The sequence below is a fragment of the Corticium candelabrum genome, chromosome 11, assembly GCF_963422355.1.
Source record: "Corticium candelabrum chromosome 11, ooCorCand1.1, whole genome shotgun sequence".
NCBI lineage: Eukaryota > Metazoa > Porifera > Homoscleromorpha > Homosclerophorida > Plakinidae > Corticium > Corticium candelabrum.
The window spans coordinates 2,309,158-2,332,158 of NC_085095.1; the positions used below are offsets into that span (position 1 = coordinate 2,309,158).

At 40.7% G+C, this 23,001-nt stretch overlaps 1 protein-coding gene across 1 annotated transcript in view; it reads right to left on the reverse strand.

Annotated features, from left to right (window-relative positions):
* Positions 1-2,999: 2,999 nt before the first annotated feature.
* LOC134186294 (ubiquitin carboxyl-terminal hydrolase 47-like) overlaps positions 3,000-23,001 on the reverse strand; it is a 35,527-nt gene continuing 15,525 nt past the window's right edge. Inside the window, exons 13-26 of the mRNA XM_062654220.1 lie at positions 22,549-22,690; positions 15,947-16,059; positions 15,764-15,868; positions 13,746-13,844; positions 13,381-13,489; positions 9,682-9,917; positions 9,040-9,280; positions 7,439-7,695; positions 7,111-7,223; positions 6,935-7,053; positions 5,910-6,040; positions 5,809-5,856; positions 3,545-3,675; positions 3,000-3,484 (exon numbers count right to left, since the gene is read on the reverse strand). Coding sequence (XP_062510204.1) covers positions 3,280-3,484; positions 3,545-3,675; positions 5,809-5,856; positions 5,910-6,040; positions 6,935-7,053; positions 7,111-7,223; positions 7,439-7,695; positions 9,040-9,280; positions 9,682-9,917; positions 13,381-13,489; positions 13,746-13,844; positions 15,764-15,868; positions 15,947-16,059; positions 22,549-22,690 — 2,049 coding nt within the window. The 3' untranslated portion in view covers positions 3,000-3,279. The remainder of the gene's footprint in view (positions 3,485-3,544; positions 3,676-5,808; positions 5,857-5,909; positions 6,041-6,934; positions 7,054-7,110; positions 7,224-7,438; positions 7,696-9,039; positions 9,281-9,681; positions 9,918-13,380; positions 13,490-13,745; positions 13,845-15,763; positions 15,869-15,946; positions 16,060-22,548; positions 22,691-23,001) is intronic.

Below are 23,001 nucleotides of genomic sequence, written 5' to 3' on the forward strand. Positions count from 1 at the left end.
CAGACTGTTATGCAATTGTAATTTATAATCTAGACACACACACACACACACACACACACACACACACACACACACACACACACACACACACACACACACACACACACACACAGACACACAGACACACACAGACACACACAGACACACAGACACAGACACAGACACAGACACAGACACAGACACAGACACAGACACACACACACACACACACACACACACACACACACACACACACACACAGACACAGACACACACAGACACACACACAGACACACACAGACACACACAGACACACACACAGACACACACACACACACACACACACACACACACACACACACACACACACACACACACACACACACACACCTTTCCCAACAATACGGATATCGACACAAGACTAGGGAAATCGACTTGGATGAGCTTGAAAGGACAGAAGACTTCAAGTCACAGCATAACTAACATTCTATAATCAGATAAAATTAATTGTGAATCACAATCAAGACACTCCTAAAAATAAGATGTCGAGATGGGTTCAGGGTACACCAAAAAGTGTACACATTTACAAGAATGAAAGGTCGAAGGTCTTTCATCTTCATTTTTTGTATATCACATTACGTGTACGGAGAGTAACTTTGTTAACAAGCAAACAACATCATTGTTCACTCCTTCCAACTAAGCTACAGTCTGTACACATACAACACAGTACAGTTGGCACCTACTGTACAATATAGTTACATATTTCATTTCCGTTAGGATTAATTGTTTTCTATAAAATAAGTCAATACATAAAGGATCGTCCGGAGTAGACAAAGCTAATCAGGGGCGGCAGAATCTGGGGGGCAGAAGAGGCACCTGCCCCTCTGATATCAGGATTGAGGGCATTTCCCTTCCAATACTGGACACTACGTAATAGGACTTTGTTTTAGTAAACAATAATCAACGAAAATACTTTGGAAGTTTGCTGTTTGCGTTAGAGTTGACTCGCTTGATACATTGTCATGATCATTTGTGTGCATGCTGCTCTGGCTACTTCTGTCACAGATTAGTCAATGACAACCAACCAAATTCAGTTAAAATCAAGATGGTGATGGTCTGTTATGAAATTTTCTCATGCACCCCCCTAATCCATAGGAGCTTCTGCTGCCCCTGAACATGTACTGTACACCCAAATATTAGCACAGTATTTGCAAAGCTAGTCCACCATGTTTGGAAAGACAATTTAATTAGTAAGAGTGCAGATCTAATGAGAAAGACAAACAAGGCTAACTGAATGGTTCATGACACACCCAATTGCAAAGTTCAAACCACGTCCTCAAGAAGACATAACAGAGCTACATCCTTACAGAAAATAGACACCCAAATATAACCTAAAACCTAACTCTGACTCAAAATTAGTAGTACATGTAAGATCACGGTCCACCTACACTCAACATCAGCAATAGCAGTTACACCCCCAATGCCAGGGGTGGCCAAGTTCAGTGGTGCTTGGTGTGGCACCAGTAATGCATCCTGGTGCCCAATAGAAATGAGATGCCCACGTGGACATAACTGCACGAGACTGGTTTGAAGCCAACCTACCTACCTACATAATGCACACACACATACATACGTACAAACATTCATGGTATTCATCCCGAGGGGCGTTTTTGAACCCCTTGCCTACGTACAACTAGTACGACACAAGATTAATAGGTCACTAAACTAAACAGCAACAGATAGCAAGAGTCAAAACTAAAAACATAGAATTAAAGCTATTACTACTTTTACACAAATAAGTCTGAGTACATCCAACAGTCTGAATTTCTTCGACACCAGATTGCAAACGATGTGCCAAGGGAAATTCTGCACATCTTTCTGAACAGGAAGTTTGATGAAGGATTGCTGACATTGAGGAACCGCAATATAGGTTCATGATGGACTGAGTAGTCGATTTCAACAAATCTCATGTGTGGCTTTGACTGTGACTAAACAGCCCAATACGAAATCCGCATATGCGACCACAGATGTTACAAATGTATTAGGTGCTTTGATGACTGCACGCTTTTCTGGTTTGTCGTTTGAATATTAGGGTTGCACAGCGATATTGCTCAAATTGGTCAATGGCAGTTCTGCATGTCAATCTCCATAATGGCCTGTCAATAGCTATTTTCTCCCAAAGCTGAGAATTAATGTTGCAAGACTTTAGGTTTGCCTTTAGACTGTCCTTGAACCGTTTTTAGAACCTCCCTTTGAATGTACACCCTCCTTTATTTCTCCATAGAACACGGCTTTTGGTATTCTCTCATCTTCCATACAAACTAGGTGACCCGACCAACGAAATTGTGCTGATAGCAAAAACGTTTCAATACCATCTATATTGCAGGCTTTAAAAACTTCCGTATTAGGAACACAGTATTGCACAGTACGCCACAAAAAACCTGCGCACGAAGCTGATTTAGATGAAAAAAGCTTGCGCAGAACCAGTCACACCGTCTCTTGAGTTCATACATACATACATACATACATACATACATACATACGTATACATACATACATACATACATACATACGTACATACATACATACATACATACATACTCGTGTATGTACGTATGTACGTATCATCATGATACATACATGCATGCAGACAGACACACCTACACAAACACTTGTGTTCACGGAATCAACGCTCTTCAGTCACAGTCGTGACATCACCATCTGCTTAAGTGGCTTCAAGCCTTGCTGCCAAATCTTTGCTTGATGAGTGCCCAAGACCAACCTCTGGTGTCTAGCACCAGTTGGCCCACCCTGAAAGCCTAGCCTAAAGTAAACCCAGTTTCCTACCACTTTGAAGTCCAAGTTCTGCTACTGTCTGGCTCTCTATGTCACCAACTACAGCACATGATCTAAACCATATTCTTATAGTCCATCCTACACAACGAATGAAAAAACAAATAAACACTTTGCCAGTCCCAAATAACAAAACAATCACTAAAGTTTGCATTTCGTTTTCCGGCTCCAACCAATCTGATCTTGTCCCTCATCGAAACGATGACAAACAGTAAATAAAAGAATCAATCATACAAGTATCTAACGCATAATACCGTGACTACCATACATAAAGAGAGCTACGACAATGACAACAGCAGCAAACACCAGTTCAATCAACAAATGCAAAGGGATTAGCAAGGATGACCGTCAGATGAGAAATGTATCCTAGTCTGGTCTCGTCGAACCAGCAACTCATCGGTCACACGTTAAATACATAATTTCAAATAGTCAAAAAAGGGTCGCAATTCAATGCTGACTAGACGACTCCGGTGGTGGAGAGTCTCTCGGGCTAGTTGACTGGGGAGTCGTGTCCATGTAGATTTTCAACGCTTTCTCTTTCCTGTAATATTGGTAGCGATTGTTGTTAGACTTAGCGTATCGTGCACTTTCCTCCTTTTGTATTTCCCGTCGTCTCTCCTCGCTGAGTGTCATGGGTTTCTCCTCGCTGTCCCTACGGAGACATTATGATTAGATAAAAATTTCTATTTATGTGTGTGGTGTGTTGGCTTGCCTATAAAAGATGACAGCCCCGTCATCGTATATATACAATGGCCAGACATTAAGTACAGTCACAGTTGGATTCCAGTCTAGCTCCTCTTGGATTTCAAGGAGTGAGACGTCACAAGGAAAGGAGCCACGACCCTAAACATAAACACTGTTTGTAACTGCCATGTTCAACTTCTATGTGTACATTCAAACACTAACAAGTGGGTACAAACACACACACACACACACACACAGAGTTATACAGCAGTAAATCATGTGTAAGACAGTAAAATCGTTGCTGGTCTGGTTTGTCTGTGAGATTTCAAATAAGAGTAATATCTTGATCTGTAGAAGTCTTGATACAATTGTATCAAGAAACTTTGGTGTTCAGTATTTACTGTTAAACTCATGCACTCTAGTACACATTACTGGTCTGACAGCACTCTGATTTCTCATAAAATTTGTTAGCAGATTTTAGATTAGTAGCATAAACAATCATCAACAAACACATTGGCACACATTAAACTTATTCTTCTGATGTCTTGATGCCCAACGTTTAAAAAATCAAGCCCTAACAGCCACATTGCAATAAAGCATGGCAATAATAATAACAATAATAATAATAATAATAATAATAATAATATCGAATTGGCTAGTCATTGATCGCCGTATGGACTACACGGAAACATGTACCCCGCTGGGCTCACCTGCCGGGTTGGTGGGCGCCCAGATGGGGGTAAAGACCTCACTTGCCCATTATGGAGGGGCATAACGACACATAATAAATAATTAATATTTACTCAATTAATAAACAAATAAATAATAAATAATCACCTACAATTGATATCAATACCTAAGTTCCTGGTGCACATGAATCGAATACGACAATCCATAATTAATTAATTGATTATTATTACTAATTAACTATTGCAATCTACTTTCCATGCCAAATCTCAGCAACGAGCACATGCCTGGTCTACATCCTGTGTGATTCAATTTTGCATGTTCACATGATGTGTGATGGCCAGAGTCTACCACACTAACACTAACACAAGTATCATGAACAGTATATTGAATACACATAAATAAACACAACTTATTATTATATAATATCTAAAATGTTTTTAATACATTTTGACACAAAGTGTTACCCTGAAAGAAAAAATTTGTGTGGGAAAAAATGTGTGCGATTTTGTGTGATCACAAGCCCATCGCACTAAATAAATAATTCCACATATATTTTCCCTTGCACATGATCAGTATGAAAACACGTGCCAGTCTCGTGGCTAACACGCACATACCACTACCCGGACACTGCAGTCACGTCAACTAACGTAACATGTCTACTGATACAAATAGTTTCAGTACAGCTGGAACTGTTACAGTCTTGGAAAGTTGATCTTTTGTTGCAATCCCTTAGCCTCAAACTTCCAGACCAGAGAGCGCGAACTCTAGTCTGGACCAAGTCGATACTAAAATGATTTCGGAAATAGCCTTCTAAGCCAATCAGCTCCTTACAACCGGAATGTCGGTTGTAAATTCTGATTGGTGTAACAGTAATTGGTCATGCTAAGTGCACAAACGCTGATTGCGTGCATGTGAAATTCTCGTGGGCGGCTAAGTGCACGCCAGAGCAGTGATGAAGACTCTGGCGCATGCACACATCTTACTTTTAGTTTCAGCTTCAGTTCTTCAATCTTTTCAATCTTGCGGTGACAGGACATGCATAGCAGCGTCGCTAGACCATCATCTTTGACAACTGGTCGAGCGGTAGTCTCGCCAGTCGAGCGGTTAGACTAGCTAGCGGTCTGCCGAAGAATCAAAGAGTCGTGGTTTCATGCTGTCCACCAAGATATCGCCGCAAACATGGCAGACGTTTCTCTCTTCTTCGTTCGTGAGATCTCATGGCATGTACAAATGATATGTTGATCTAGGTAAAACGATCCTACACTGTTAGACTACCAATTAGCATTGCTTTTGATAAATACTTCCGAAATCATTTTAGTACTGTTTTGGTCCAGACTAGAGTTCGCACGCTTTCTGGTCTGGAAATTCAAGGCTAGCAATCTCTCTACAAATTAAATGGAGTTGGATTTCCTCTTGTACAAATTAGATGGGTCGGCCTTATTGTCGCACAAATTAATTCCGCACAAGTAGTCATGTTTCTAGAAAAGCACAGTTTTTCTCTCGCACAAATCAAATTTCTTCTTTCAGGGTATGAGTAACAACTTCTTTATTGTTTGTATGACCATCATTTCATTGTGTCCATTTGACTATACGACTACTCACTTTAGCAAACTCCACTCTTTCAACTGGAATATCACTGGCACGAGAAATCTACAAGAAACAACATGAAACGTCGAACAATTCCACACATAATCTCACAACACCTTCTCTTTCAACTCTAAAGGAGACGACTGCTCGAGAACAACTTCTTGAAAAGGCTGCAGAGTGTACGTCGATGGACACCACCTCCTTGCAAACAATGACATGTGTGATGGCCCTTGTAGAGGTTCAGGTCCTGACAATACAATAAATTCCATACAAACAAGAAACACACAGAAATGGCAGTACAGTAGAACAACGCCTTGCAACCACCCTGAAACTAGAACCACCCCAGAAGTACGACCAGAATTACAAGCTTTTCAGTTCGAGGATCTCTGTAATACACTGTGTTCTTGGCAATACAACCACCTCAGAATTGTGAACAAACTTTTGTGGTCCCTCCGACCATTCTTAGCCCTCACAATCGCAGTCAAGCACATGCGTACCTCCACAGTATTCTCGAATAAAGTGTAGGAAAATGACGGCGCAAAGTTCCACAAAATCTGTGAAGTAGAGGAAAAAACTGTCGCTGGAAGAGAAATAGACCAGTTGATGAGAGTTACGAAAAAAGTCGATGGCAACTCGCTACAAAGTTTGGCATTGGAAAGACGTGGCAAAAGAAGAGACCTGGTTCAGGGGCATAGCGTGACCTCTAGAATGAAGAGAGAGCTTAGCTTCACAATGCTATGGGGCACGCCAACTCTTATGAACACGCCTACTTTTATTGGCTTCTAATTGACTGATAGGATAGAATCAGTGGCAGGTCCAGACTGGAAAAGGTGGTGTATATACTCTATACAGCTTTGGCCCTCACATGCCACGCTACAACCTGCCTGGTTTTACGCTTTACGTCTCGTGACTTCTATATACAGTAGAACCCCGCCTTACTCTAGTCATTCTTATGTTATGGACATTGTACCATAGAAGTTTGTTAATTAATGATGTACTTCATGATGTCCCATGTGAATAACAGACGTGTGGCCTACACACTGCCACACAGACTCAGAACAAATACCACCTTAGAAATAGGACTCAACAAACCTAAAGGTAGTTGCACAATTCCAGGGTTCTACTGTAGCAGTATTCTTACCATTAAGCACTTCAACAAACATTTCCCAGTTGCTGTATATTGAGATGTCGGTATCAAAGACTTGATCGTTCAATAGGATGGTTCCTGGATTTCTCCACGTCTTTTTGCGTATTCGTAGTCTAGACAGTAATGGATGCATGTGAGCAATGTGTGTATATGTTATAAACTGCATGTACCGATCAAATGAAGTCTTAATGCCGTGTTTCTCCAGTTCGGGTAACATTTCTTCTTTGCATTTGCCGACTGTCATCTTCTTTGATATAATCCAGTCAAAGAGAAATTTACTCGGCTAGAAAGGAAGAAAAAGATTTGTTAAGAGCAGTGGGCATGCATACACAGTTGTGTGTGTGTGTGTGTGTGTGTGTGTGTGTGTGTGTGTGTGTGTGTGTGTGTGTGTGTGTGTGTGTGTGTGTGTGTGTGTGTGTGTGTGTGTGTGTGTGTGTGTGTGTGTGTGTGTGTGTGTGTGTGTGTAACACCACTGACTTGTGTCTATCATATGTGTACCTCAGGATTGTTCACTAGAAGCTCATAAACCTTTGCTCTGAACTCCCCTGGTGCTAGAGCTCGGCCATACTTTACTACCAGCTTTGTATCATCCGAGAAAGCCGTAAGGGTGTCTTCTAAACGTGTCGCTTCAAACTCCTGGTTGTTAGAGTAAACACGAAAAATTCTAAATTGGCTGGCAGGTTGCCCAACATGCTGCTCCAACTTCTGTTTGAGATCTGACAAAGTGATACGTCGATCAACTTTCAGTGTTATGGCTAAAGAACATAGATAAACAAAAGTTATAAACATTAGTGAGTAACAGACAAACAAAAGACAGACAGACAAACACATAGACAGATAAAAATAAGACAAACTACTGAAGAGACAAGCATGCAGATAGACAGACAAACAGACAAACATTCAGACAAACAGACAGACAAACAGAGAAACAGACAGATATACAGACAGACAGACAAACAAACAAATACACAGACAGACAGACAGACAGACAGACAGACAAACATATTTATCACGTGACATAGAAAACAGTTAGAGAGATAGTTGATTTTTATCTAAGTTGAGACATTGATGTGCCTCTAATAAGCATTTTTATCACTTCAAAACCCTCATTGGCATCGCCTTTAAAAAATAGAAACTACTAAAGTAGTTTGTGCTGCACTATGTATACTAATAAATGTGGACTTTGAAATCCAAAAAACTCTGAATCTAAAAAACCTGACATTATCATGTTTGATGCTGAGTCGGGTTCTAATCTTGATCTTAACATCTCGTTGGTACACCCTTGGAGCTCAGATGTTTTCCCAAGCTCTGCTGAGGCAACAGTAGTTGCAGCTAATCGAAGAGAAACCAGAAAGATGTCCAAGTACAAACAACACAAACTGCCTGGAGGCTCAGTAGTCAAAGTCGTTCCACTGCTTATGAAACATTTTGGATCACGGGGAGAAGCGAGAAAGTTTTTGCAGAAACTGGCAGCCTTTTCATCAGATGAAGCAGGAAGACCTAATGCTGTGGAATTTTTAGACTTTTGGAGAAAAAGATTCTCTGTACAATTACAGAAGTGTAATGTTCAAGATATATCTAAGAAACTTAGCATGTTGTGCGGTGGGTCTGAGAGGCCTGACTCTCTCAGCACCCAATTTATTCGTCATTATTCTTAGTTATATATAAGTGTTTTAGTTTGCTGTAATGTTAGCTTTCAATGAACATTAGTCTAGTTGTATTACTGTAGTTCTTTGCAGAATTGTATCATAGTTTGATGTAAGAAATAAAAGACAGACAAACAGACAGACAGACAGACAGACAGACAGATTCATTAGCTGTTACTGTAGTTTCACCTGTATTAGCTTCGATGTATAAAATATATGAAAACTTGACAGATGAACAGACAAATAGACAAACAAACAGACTGACAGACAGATAAACAAACAGACAAACAGACAGACAAACAGACTGATAAACAAACAGACAAACAGACTGACAAACAAACAGACAGGCAGCCAAACAGACTGACAGACAAACAAACAAACAGACACACACACACACACACACACACACACACACACACACACACACACACAAATAGCTACAGTTCCGTTCACTTTTCGGTTTTGGCATGAGAGGTGGTGGTTGATCATCGTCTTTGGTGTCACTACCTCCAGTAGCGTCGCTTCCACCGATCCTGTTTTCCAAACTCTTGTCACTCTGAACGTCACCATTCTGCTGTAGCTCACTAGATGGTATCGTAACAGACAAAATCACTGAGTTGGCTGCACTGTCCAGAAACTTGAAAAGTCTAGATTCAAAGAAATCAACATCTTCTCCTTTCGCCTCAGCAAATACCTAAACAAGCAATATGCACGTATATCATCATTGGAGATGTTGAAACATTAAAGTTATGGTAGTAACTACACGTAACGACCAACAATAAAATACCAAAAATCAAAGACAAACCATACAAAAATTAACTGTACCCATAAGGAGACAGACAGACAAACACACACACACACTCTCTCTCTCTCCACACACACACACACACACACACACACACACACACACACACACACACACACACACACACACACACACACACAATCAACCAGTTAACACGCAGATATACACATCTTATCATCATTTAATGCTTCCTGGTCCATTGCCTTGCAAGACAACAACATACAGAGTACACACGAGCTCGCTGTTAGTGTTTGCAAGCATCAAGGCATATGTACAACTAATTGTATTACCTTTGCTGTCTTGTAAAATCCTTCCTTCTTCAAAGCCCGATCTGGAACGTCAAGGACCTTCACATCTCTGTAGTACTGCTCCACACAAAGTCTCATCTTCTTTGAAGACACATTAAATGCCTCTGCTATATCGCATGTCAGATCGGCTATCGTATCCGACAGATGTGAACGGACAGTGGCAGCCCTGGACATCGTCTCGTTCTCCAAGTCGACAAGAAATGCCTTGATGGTGACTCCTACATAATATCAACACATACATACTTTACACACTGTAGGTACATCACCAGTTAGCCTTGCAGTCAATGTTTCAATAACGACAAAGGGTGTGGTGTATTCTCTTCAAGTGATGTTATACAATTCTACGTCATCCAATACAGTTGAACCTCACTAATATCAACAGCCCAGTGCCAAGCCCTGTTCAAATTAGCGAAATTGTTCGGATTACTAAAAATGCCGAAATGCGTAGCCTTGGAGGTCCAGACCTTGCCTCGGACACCCACACCACTAGAGTACCGTATTTCTTCAAATAGTGGCCGCGGCCTCTAATTTTAACAAGTTTACAGAACTATGGCCTGTGAACGAGGGTGGCTTGTATTCAAGGATGGTCTCTATTTTTAAATATTAAGTCTCTACTTCACACTGTGCCACATTGGTACTTGAACATCACATTTCTTTCTGTTGACATAATTGGACATTTTTGAAGGTGTCAACGATGGCAGGTTTAGCTGTAAATGCCAAGACTACTATGTTATCTACATTCTAGATGCACATGAGCTGAGAATCACGTAGACAGTACCATGGTATTGCTGTACGTTGTGTTGATAAAAATATAATTGACAGACAAGTCATGTAATATAGGCGTGGCCAGTAACTTTGCAGACTAGTGCGGCCTCAATTCAATGGCGGACTCTATTTTCAATACTCACTTCAGCTGCAGCTTCTAACTGAGGGCGGCTTCTATTCGTGGGCAGTCACTATTCGAAGAAATACTGTATGTGCTAGAATTAGAGGCAGTTGTGAATAATGGGTGTGTCATAGTGTTCTTGACCAACATTCTCATGATCATTTTACAAAATGACGCATCAACTGTTAGTATCTCCCTTTTTCTACATTCTGTTTACACTGAGGTCACTCGTACTTCATGAAAAGTGAAGAGGACAAGGACGGTGACAATCAACTACAGACAGTGACAGTGACAGCTTGCTAACAAGTTTTGCAAAGCTGTTTCCTTGCTGGCGTGTATATTTTCCCACATTAACTTCCTGGATCAGCTCTGGTGTCAGCTTAGAACTGCCCATCGTAGCTCATTACAGCAACCATGTAGGCTAAATAATATCATTGCGGGTACCATTGATGCTGATAGCCTTGTAAATTACAGAGACAATGTCACGTGATAACCGTTGCTATCCTCGTGTGGAAAGACCACCTAAAGCAAAGGAAGTCCTAGTGTCGAGGCTAGGCGGAACCGCTATGTGATGGGCTTTCCAATGGTGTCAATTTCACGAGCCTACGTGCTTCCTAGCATGATATATCCAAGGAAACCTCAACTGCCTCTAATTCTGAAAAGGACTACAGTGCATTTATGTATGTCTCTACACATGTACGCACATGTCATGTTTGTGGTGTAACGACTACATGTACTTCTAAATAATGTGACAGCCAAGATTTAAAATTGTCAGATATGAGAATTTGCTGAAAACTAGATAACAGCAACCCAGATCAGACTGCCCAATAGGGTCTGGGTACGCAAGCCAAAGGTAATTCAGATTAGCGAGGTTGGACTGTATTAAAAAATTAAGTAACTTGGCCAACACAAGTTGGCATGGGTCAGCTCTTTTTTGAAACATTGTATAAATATAATAGGCCCAGCTGAGCCGCACTGGAATGGCCCTCAAACTGCTGTGCCAGCACAGTTTGACTCGACTCGGCTCATATTCACTGTGTAAATAGTAACCAAGCCGGATCAGTCGTATTACAGTCTTATGTAGCCAGAAGACCCTCTCCCTTCCATCATACTCACGTAGCCAGACCTTCTCCCACCATGTCATACTTACAGCAATACAACCAATCTTGGGTAGCTTGTAGCCGATCCATAATCAAAAAAAGGTAGTGCAAGCGTTTCTACTGTACAAGTGACCATACATAGCTATAATTACATGTATAGCAAGATACACACACACACACACACACACACACACACACACACACACACACACACACACACACACACACACACACACACACACACACACACACGCGCACGCATGCACACACACACACACACACACACACACACACACACACACACACACACACTAAGTAAGCTGGCTCACTTTTTCTGAACGCCATGTGAACAGTTGGCTCGGCTCGGTTTGAAAGGAGCTCGAGTGAAAAGGCTACATATAACCCAGTCCACATACTTTCCACATCAAACGTATTATGTAACCCTTGTAACCGCATAACTCAGGGCTCTGCCAACGGTGGTCGGGCCCAACCATCACTCAACAAACATCAACCATCACTCCACATGCTCCGACCACCATTACATAGTTTAGCTAGTGTTTCACTTGCTTCAAGCTAACAAGCAATAGAAGATGAGCAGTCTTGAAAGGTGAGCACTTTGACACGGCAGCAGACCCACTCTGCTATGATACGATCTTTACACGATCTATATCTAGTGTTCAGGACACTAAGATAGTTCTGAGATCCAACACAGCAGTCTGGATGTCAGCAATGAGCAAGGCTATATCCTAGGTGCTTTGTAACAGAGCCAGTCAACGTTGTCGTCCAGTTACTTTGCTAGACAGGAGCACTTGCTGTTCAAAACCTGCAGCTCTTGCATCGATGGCTGACGTTTAACCATGCCATTCTATGATATAGTATAAATGTGAGACTGGGCAACATAGTACCCCGACTGTTGAGAGAACTTGCAGCTTTCTTAGTCTCCTCTTTCAGATTATAGACCTTGATTGTCCGGGAGTTGTCTACTTATCTAAATACAAATAAACCACGCCCTTTAATCCAGCAGATACCCCCAACCACCACTCCAAAAATCCTGATAACTGTTGACAGCAAAACCTTACTTTAATATAACATTACTAGCAGCGACTAAAAACGTGTTCACACCAGCCTAATCATGATTAGTGTAACGCCATTCTAACGCAGTACAGAGTAGCATTACAACTGCATTAGTGGCGTTAGCGGTTGCACGTAACTGTGGCACTTGAGGTAGTAGTGTACAAGAAGACCATGTCGCCGATGTTTCTGATGTGGTGTTGTACGTTTAAACGTACAAACACAGCAACATGGCAACGTATACGGACGCACATGCAGACGTGTACTACATGCCTGTGACAACTTCCTGCCGTCCCTGAAGGAGCTGCCAGAGAAAGCAAACTAAATGTTTTCCTCTTCAAAACCTAAAGCAATGGATTCGTCAAGACAATTCACGAGAATTCTTGCCGGATATGACAAATGAAAATTGTCGAGGCTCGTTACACTCACATGCCCACTTGACTTACTAATCATTGTTAGCCCAAATGTCGGTGTGAACACACTCTAATTCAACACACTCGTGTTGAAACGTGTGATTTACTTAAGCAAACTACATGAATACCCATTTCCCTATTAGAGTTGAATTATCAACTGTGTTAGAGATTAGAAGTTCTTAACTTACGAACGTTGGACGTTAAGACTTACCTCCTGATTTATAGTGTTTGAATTTCTGACCCTCTCCTCGTATCTCAAGTAGAAGGTCAAAGTTGTAAATGTGTCTTACACCTCCTAACACCTTAGATATCGGATACTCCTGCAACAACAACAGAGACAGTTGAACAGACATGATGTTACTGTAACTGCCAGAGCAGTCACTTGGTGTTTCACACAACTTTCAATCAATCAAAAACACAAAGACCACCACACTTAATACAATTTATAATTATTATTAATTAAAATCACAAGACAGTTGCTACAAGTCTATGTAACATTAATACGTTTTTCTGACTCTCACTTGAAGAGCTATAGAGCGAGCAACTTATGTAAAGAAACAATGAAATGTTGGTTACCTCTTCTCCTTCGTAAGAATGTTCCAGTGACTCGTAAAACTCATCGTATTTTACTAGACGACATCGCTCTATTGGCACAACCTTCTGTAGTTGAAACATCTGCAACATAGAAGATACAAGGTGACTCCATGTATACATTATATTGTTACTGTCATGACAAGACAGATGAATCTAAAGTCTTAAACAGTTACGCACACGTGCCACTATAATTAGAAACGTGTGCATCTATGCAATAGCATTGAGAGAGCACTAACAACATGAAAAGATGTGGTGATAAGTCACACACAATTATGCTGTATTTCACTGGTTTGAATGACATGCTCGCTGAAACGACAGACTCAAATAGAACAACAGCTAATCTGGTAATACATTGAAAAGTATACCAACATGCTCAGTTGCAATGACATTCCCATTTGGACAAAACACACATCCAGGTACAAAGAACTGCCCATTCCAGCCAACGGTTCAGAAGATAATAACACAATCCATGCATTCATACCACATGCACCGTGTACAAAAGGAATGAACAAACTAGCAGAGAGACGACAACCACTTGTATTTGATACTGTTCTTGCCAACTACGACTTGGCTTTGATTATAAATAATTTTAGGTCATCTGATAATGCACACCAACATGTTGTTATGCAGTGCTGATACCCACTATGTGCATTAAAGACTTCCTAGGCTTTCGAAAGTTGTAAACTAGACTGATACACTCACTTTCAACAACAAGCTTGTATAGAACGACATGGTATTCCAATACCACGAAACAACAGAACACATCATTCGAACTCGTGAAATACTGTACGATAATTGATTTTGATAGCAAAAACATATTAACAAAATCCCTTGAGAAGGTTTTTAGCAGCAAGAAAATGAGAAAATACAACCAGAACTTTCTTTACAACACACACAGTACATGTGGATATCATAATTTCCTTCTCTAATGTTGAAACTTGAGCTACAACATACTAAATTAATGAAGAAGCACTACAGTGCTAAACCCTTGGCTTCTAACTTAGGGCGCATTTTTTACCTCCACCAGCTCAACCGGTTGAGATGGTAGAGCTACTCTGGTTGAACAGAAGTAATCTTTGTGTGTAAGACAGTAAAAGAAACACAAGAATGGAGACGAGCAAGCACATTTACATGTTGCTTGAGATGGATAATGCCCACAAAGAACGCTATCTCCTACTATTCTTTAGAGTCACTCTTGCTGTTGCTATGGCTAAAGTAGATATTGTAATAATGCTTTTATTCAACAACTAAGATTTATCGGGAACCCAGTTGAAGGCATTGATGCGCAGACAGGAATCAATTGAAATCTTGGGGTTAGAATTACCGTTAGGGTTAGGGTCAAGCTGCTGAAATCATACATCTGCCTTGTTTTCGCCATTTGTCCATACATGGGCATGCGCAATAGCTGGTGGACTTCTGCCACCGAATCCAATGGAGATAAAAGAATGTGCAACAACTCTACCGTCTCAACCGGTTGAGCTGGTGGAGGTAAAAGAAACGCACCCTTACGTTACAAAGCCTTCATCCACTTTGAATCTAATTAGTCAGAGCCAATGAAGAGCATCACAAAGGGACTAGACACATTGACTGGCAGGTGAGATTGTCTTGACATCCTTGGCTATCTCTTGAAAGCAAACAAAGACAACAGCACATCCACTGGCACGATAATTGAAAACAGAGATCAGAATGAGCACGTGTGCTGCATTCCAATTGGCCATCTTCGGCCAGCCGTCCAGAGACACTATTATAACCCTCCTCCTGTTAATGAGTTAATTCAACGTGTTGTGATGGAAAAACAACAAAGCAAATTTTAAAATATTTTCAGCAAACACAATTTCAGATATTCTACAACAACATACATCTAGATAATCCATCGCAAATAGATAGTGTTTAAACATGCATATGCACATAACAACACTTAGAACAGACTTTGAACACACAAGCGGAAAGATAAACACATAAGTCAATAACAAATACAGAACACAGTGAAACACTGCTACCTCATAAGCAATTCCAGTAGCCTCCTCGAGTGTCTTGTCCTTGTGAACTTCCAGTCTTAACTCCATCATCTTCTGGTCAGTTGGATGTCGACAGAACAACTTGATCTGCTTGTCAACAAACAAACAAGGGATAAGATACATATATACAAATGTGGAGAAATCACATAAAGATGACGCCATCACCTTGCAAACTGATCGATCAAGTTCTTTCTGCCTTTGCTCCAGCTCTTCTTGCTCCTTCATCATCTCTCTCAGCTTGTGAATGTGCTTTGGAAAACAAGATGTCTCCAAGAAAGCTGAATAGACATCAAAATAAACCAATTCAGCAAGATCTAGCCTTTGCCAAGTTACTTTACAACAGATGAGACAGAGCAATATGTGCTTATTTAAGCATTTTTATTCGATTTACTACAGAGGGATGGCACTATGGACAAGTTCTTAATCAAGACATTTACAATAACAATACTTACATATATCTCGTCTTGCTATGTTAAAACAGGCCACTTGAATGGTCAGAGTCTGTCCATCCTCCAAAACACAAGTCTGCTACTAAGCGATACGTTACCCCAGTTGCACATTGTCCTCAACAGCACACCGTGAAATGATTCATTTGTGCAGAAATAAATTGCAAAATTTCAAAAAAATTCTCACTATTTGCACAAAATTACTTGTAGCTCAGGGAATTTAGTTGTGCAATGTGACGTGATGCAGCCTCTCAAAATTGCATGCTTTTGAACAAATACCGTAAATGTCCAAACAAGACACCAAGTGCTTGTTTTTATTTTGGAAAAACCCTAACCTGCATTACATCTGAATGACTGCTTAGGCGCCATCATTCAGGCAGTGTCCAGAACATGCCTGGAAAATTAAGTACAACAAAGATCAACACTGTAACTAGGAGGCTGTCCATAATTATCAAATAATTTTCAAATCCGAACAACATTCCAAGGTGGGTGGGTGGGTCAACAGGCTGTTCAAGTTTAGAAATCATTCAAACATTGCGCATGCGCAGACTTCACATATCAATCTATATATATAAAGCAGAGGTGTCTGTCTGTCCGTCTGTGTGTCCGTCTGTTGGAGCGTTTCTCAAAAACGGCAAGTCTGATCTCAGCTGAATTTGGTTGCGCACGCCGAATTCATTCAGGTTGAAAGTGAGATTGTGGTCGTCTTCCTGACTTCTCCCACGACGACGCGATTTCCTGCCGATCGCACTCGCTTCCGCTCGCGTGTGAATATCTCTGGAACGGCACATCGTATCTTCACCAAATTTAGACTGCCCGTTCCTGACGTCGAACGATAGGGGCCAATCGTGTCGTTTCTTGCCAAAACAAGTGCGAAGAGCAAGATTCGAATTCGTTCAGCACAGCCGGGATCTCGCAACTAAGATTGCACGCGAAGTGTCTACAGACCTATCTTTACACTACAGTATCTTGCCCGTACGAAGGATGGGCCGTGTGAGCTTGTAAGGTGATAAAAGAGCAGCTTTCTCTTTTGGTGTACGGAATAGGAAGAGAGGGCCTTTCTTCTAAAGCAGTAAAGATGATAGCGATTACACACAAGTGTGACAAATACTAAAAAACAGGAAGGCTAGACAATGTGATACCTCAGAATGTTGAAATCCAATATGCAAATATGCACAATGCCAGCATGAAGCGGGATAGGACCGGTTAGTTCTGGCAACATGATGAACCAGAACCGAAACGGTCATGCTCGCATGGTGATGGGTCTAAAAAGAATCACCTGGTATGATTGCTTCGGTATCCCGTGCAGACACAAACGACAAGACAAAAGTAGCTAGTGGGTTTACTAGTGAAAGTCCAGAAATACGATTCTTAAATGCAGTTGGGAATGGAGAATTTGTTTGATAACTATGGACAGCTGTTCGCATTAGATAGGGGTAGGTGGGTAAGAAGAAATTCTAACATTGTTCGGATTTTAAAATCACTTTATAACTACAGGCGGCCCCTAACAATGCATGTTGAGACAACACTCCAATTAAGTTAAAGCACGCACCTATGATGTGTACCAGCTTACACTCTGAACGCTAATAATTAATTTTAAGACGACAAAACTATGGCATCAAAGGCGTCAGTAGGATGCTCGCCTTCCTAAGGTGAGGCGCTTTTTCAGATAGTCACTTAAAATGTAGGCTTTGTCCTGAGATTCGTGGTGTGCTACTTTCAGGCACGCTGTCACTTTGATAGGGCAGAAAACACATGCTATGTCAGTGTTCGAAATTCGCAAAAGTTTCTACTTGCCAAAGTAAAAGCCTTGGAGTCCCAATGCGTGCATAAATTAATATTATATCAATAATTTTAGTAAGTGTGTACAATTACAATAAAAGTAAGTAAATTCGTGTTGAAACTTTAACTATCATCAAAACTATGATAGCTACACACTTCCCCTTTCATTAATTATTTATTAATTAACAAGCTAGCTGTATGTCTACAAGCTAGTAGTGATTGTATAAATCTGCTGTAATTACTAGACTATACTTATATGTATAGAATTTTAAAAACTTTTTCTCTGAAAAAGAACTAGATGTAGGGATTGTATAAAAAGTAACAGAAACTAGATCTATAGATAATATAAACCAAAGCCAGACATCACTAGTGAATCCTTCCAACCCCCAAAATGTATAATGTAGGGCATGTGGGGGTTGGGATGATTCACTAATGATGTCTGGCTTTGGTTTATATTATCTATAGATCTTGTTTCTGTTACTTTTTATACAATCCCTATATCTAGTTCTTTTTTCAGAGAAAAAGTTTTTAAAATTCTAGTTTGGTAAGTTTTTAGGAGCACAAAAGCGCGCAGCATATACCTAGGGTGCACATGTCTTCATCAGGCCCTGTACGTCTTTTCTAGGCATGTCTAAGATTTAGTGCATTTTCATTGGGATTAATTAAACCTGTTTATACATGTATGTAAAAGCTTTCGTTAGACATGATTCAGAGGTAGTTTACTCAAGCTGAAGTGGTCTCTAGGTCTACGGGGTAGATACGGAACCATGGTATCATAGCGCACGTTGCATGAATATAGATCCTAAGTTTTAGTGCCTTTGCGTTGCTCTTTCTTCTGTGCGTGTATAATTGAATATGCAACGGCAGTTGGAGTCAAAGCCAAAGATTATCATATACGGGATATGCGTTACAAATACTTGGGTTCCCCTATAAATTGCTATGAGTACGTAATTATTTGTCAATTTTGCTCCTGTGTACAACGCGTATCGCAAACAATGTCAGACTAGATCGGACAATGACAAACATGATCGAATTACACAGTTCTGGTGGTAGACTCTTTGGGCATATTTGATTGGCGCTTCGTCCATTGTCTCTGGTTGCCATGGACAAGCATCGCAAATACTGCTCTGTGATTGGCCCGAACTGTGCAACAGTGTTGATGGCGGTCAAAGGATCAAATCTGCTTGAAAGAAACACAAATTTTTTAACATTCCTTTTGGTTCCTATAATCAACAAAAAATAGAGTTTGGGTAATTCTAAAGCGCTTTCTAAAGTTTCACAGCCGTACCTAGCGTACGAAAAGAGATATCCGTTAAGAAGAAGAAAAATCAGAACAAAATTGGCACATGGGCCTCCGAGGCTAGCAACTGTTTTCTAGGTTGTTAGATGATTATTGACCAAAACAAAAATAGGATATAGTACACAACGTGCAAACATTTGATTTTGTTAATTTTGAGAAATTTTAGTCTACATTTACTATGTTTTCTAAGCGTACAAAAAGACAACCACGCCCCACAATGCTCCAAAACCTGGGCAATCCCTACATACAGGGTACTACCACCGTACCCTGTGATTACTGATTGGCTTGTTTTACAACAAAAAACAAGTGCATTACATTTTATACTCGTGTTCGTCATCATTCTTGATTGTTTTGCTGTAGATGATTTTTTTTGCCATAAGGTGCAATGTAAAGACGCCTCTTAACTTTCCCCAAATTTGACCATATAGAAATTTAATAGCCTATGTAGGATCAAAGGTGTTAATATTTAGAACTGACCATGGTATTCACATTTCCATCATGATCTATTACATTAGACTTACCCTAACCTAACCATGCATAAAAGCTCCATACTACTGTTTTTTATATAGATTCATGTACACCTACAATGTGAATGTTTATATAAGTCTTGAGCAATACTGTAAAATCCATGTGCACGTGGACCTGCAATATTTATGTATGTAGCTGTGTGCAAGCCCTGGTGTGCTGTTGACCTTAGGACTAGATTGAATTTGTTACCAACATTTGGTTACAACTCACTGCATATTGTAGGCAACTAAATGGTTTTGGAAAGATGGTGATATACCATGATCATGCATGATATTGCATTGGAAGAAACCAACAGGTGAATTTGAACTTATCATTACACAGACAGTTAGGTAATAGCATTTAGGCCTAGATGACAAGAGTGTGGTGTACTGTAATTATGGAGTCAGAAAACATCACTAGGCATGTCTGGTTTCACAAGGAAGGTTTGCAGGTTTGCAGTCACATTCTCTGTCTACTCTTCCATTACAGCAAAATTGCCAATACCCTACCGGTAAAATAGTAGGAATGAATTCCTTTCAGCCCTAGTATTTGCGGTGGAATTTTAGGTGTACACAGAGGAGTGTAGATATGAGGTTGCGGTTTCAGCAGCTGTTTTATGTAATTATCCTTTCTCACAACACAACATAAGTGGATAAGGTAGATAGATATGATTACAATTCTGACAGCCAACATGCGCTTTCAATACCTAGGTACGCAATTAGCCCTACAGCATACGTAACTCAACACCTCCTGACTACAACTTCAAACACGCCTAGCCGCTTCTCTGGCGAGTGGACAGCTACTTTCTACTCGCCAATTTTGATTTGGACTCGTGATTGGCGAGTAGCTGAGTGGGAATTTCGAACACTGATAATGTACCTAACTTGCAGCACCCTGTGCTAACCTCCGCCTACTCCAAATGAATTGTCTGCGTAGGTCAGTTATCTTGCCAGTACACTACACGCAGACTAAATGGGAATGATAGTTGTGAAGGAATCTTTTGTTTTACGGCCTTAGAAGTGTTCTGTGTAATAAAAGTAGGATGCTAGAGTTCGATTTCTTCCAGCAGACTTGACCCTCTCCTCTCAGAAGATGAGGCTAGCGCAATAAACCTCAACCATAATTAATGTCAACTTTTGTTCTGCTAATCTACGAATGCTGAGGGTTCAAGTTTAAGGTGGCCTAGACGGTTCTCTTCCAGAGAGCTGAGGAATCAGACACGCCTCTTCCGTGTCAGACGTGTGACATTGAAACTGAAAGAGCAGTTATTGTTTTAGTGTGAGTTTTAGTAGTGTATCTAAAGGAACTCGCTTTTCATCTCAGAATAACGAGGAACAGAACAAGTGACAGCGAGAATCAGATCTCGTGGCAAAGCGGCAGAGGTACAATTTGCGTGGGGCGAATCGAAGAATTCGACAGACAACTCGGTTGAGAAATCGTCAAAGCGCAGTCTGTTTGTAAATCTGACGGATCGACTTTCTCTGAAACCAACTGGAGCTAACCAACTGGAGCTAGCCAGCTGGTCTACTGTGCCTTTAGTGCATGTTTTGATACAGAAACCGGAAAACGTTGACTCATGTTTTCTCTTCTTGCCACAGATGAGGCATCTAGGAGCCATGCTGATCGCTAGAGCTGTGACTGCTACCTAAATTTGACCTGAATGAGTGATCAACTAGAAGGGACATGTCTGTAATTACCTTTCAGTTTCAGTGCTCTAACCTCGTCTTTTGTGAGAGGAGAGGGTCAAGTTTGCTGGGAGAAAATGGACTTTATCATCTTACTTTCGTTAGAAAGCTTCTCTAAGACCATAAAAGACAATACCATACTTGCAAAATAGGTTACCTCTGAAAGCAGTTTATTTGGAGTAGGGCGGAGCTTGGAATTCATAATGTCACAGCGTACTGCGTAGGTGCTCCATATATAGCACGCATTTTCTCCATTTTCTCCCCATCAAAGCGACAGTGTGCCTAAAATTTGCACAGCAGCAAGTCTCAGGACAAAGCCTACATTTTAAGAGCAGGTTGTATTTCTGTGGTGGTTGGACTCTACATTAAGAACAAGCTGTATTTCCGTTGGAGTTTCCCATTGAACAGTTTGAACAGCTTTGATAATTGAACAGTTTGTGAACAGTTAATGATTTCAACAAGCACATTTTCGCCATTTAACCACCTCAAGACTGATGGACTGTTCTTCAGACACTGAAGGCCAGTTCACAATATCTACGCTGGTACTGTACCAATGGAACGTAGCGACGTAACGAAACTTTAATTGTCAACCAGATTATTGTTCGTCACGTTACGTTACGTTAGATTACGTTGGTGTTCTATTCCAATGGAACCAAACGGAACGTTTGACCAACAGCCTTTGTGCAAGGAATCACATGCATGTTTACGGTAGCGCACGCCAATTTGTAAAATTTGGAGGAGGAGCTACTTGAAGTCGTCAAAAGCTACCCTTGCTTGTGGCAAGTGACTTCCCGCACATACAAAGAAAGACATCATTGCCAAAAGCAATGCTTGGAAAGAGGTGTCCCTATCGTGATGTCATTGTCTACGTTGGCCAACACTAAATTGTGAACATAACCCACGGAAACGTTCGTTACGTTACGTTGGTGCCAACTTAGGTGTTGTAAACAAGGCTTAACACTACGTTCTTTCAAGAATTGGATACAACAATACTAAACCATAACTTCACACACCAAGTGACTATGACAACACAATAATAATAATAACCTGTGTTTTGCTCTGGGCATTTCTGTCTGTACATAAGCATGTACGCATTGGCAGATGCGCTGTATACGGACGAGTAGCTATAGTACGAAGAACGAGACCGATCCGATCCACCATACGTCTTCTTCAAGTCATCCTCGGTTATCTACAGCAAAACCGTAATGAAGTAAGACAACGAATATAATGAAATGTGAGCAAAGAACCACAAACCAACAAAGCTACACAAATTGAGATCACACTATGTTCATACTGCTACATGTGCAATGAAACACTAAGCACTAAATACTAAAGTGCTTGTGCTAGTAACATGTACGTGCCATGGGTTAGTCAGTTAGGCAGCTAGTGGCCACAGTTTGCTTGATGCATCCTTCATATTTGTAAACACTTTTTCTTTGTTCACGAATAAAATGAATTTGTAAAACAAGCAACACCATACTGCACTAACTCATTAAGAGT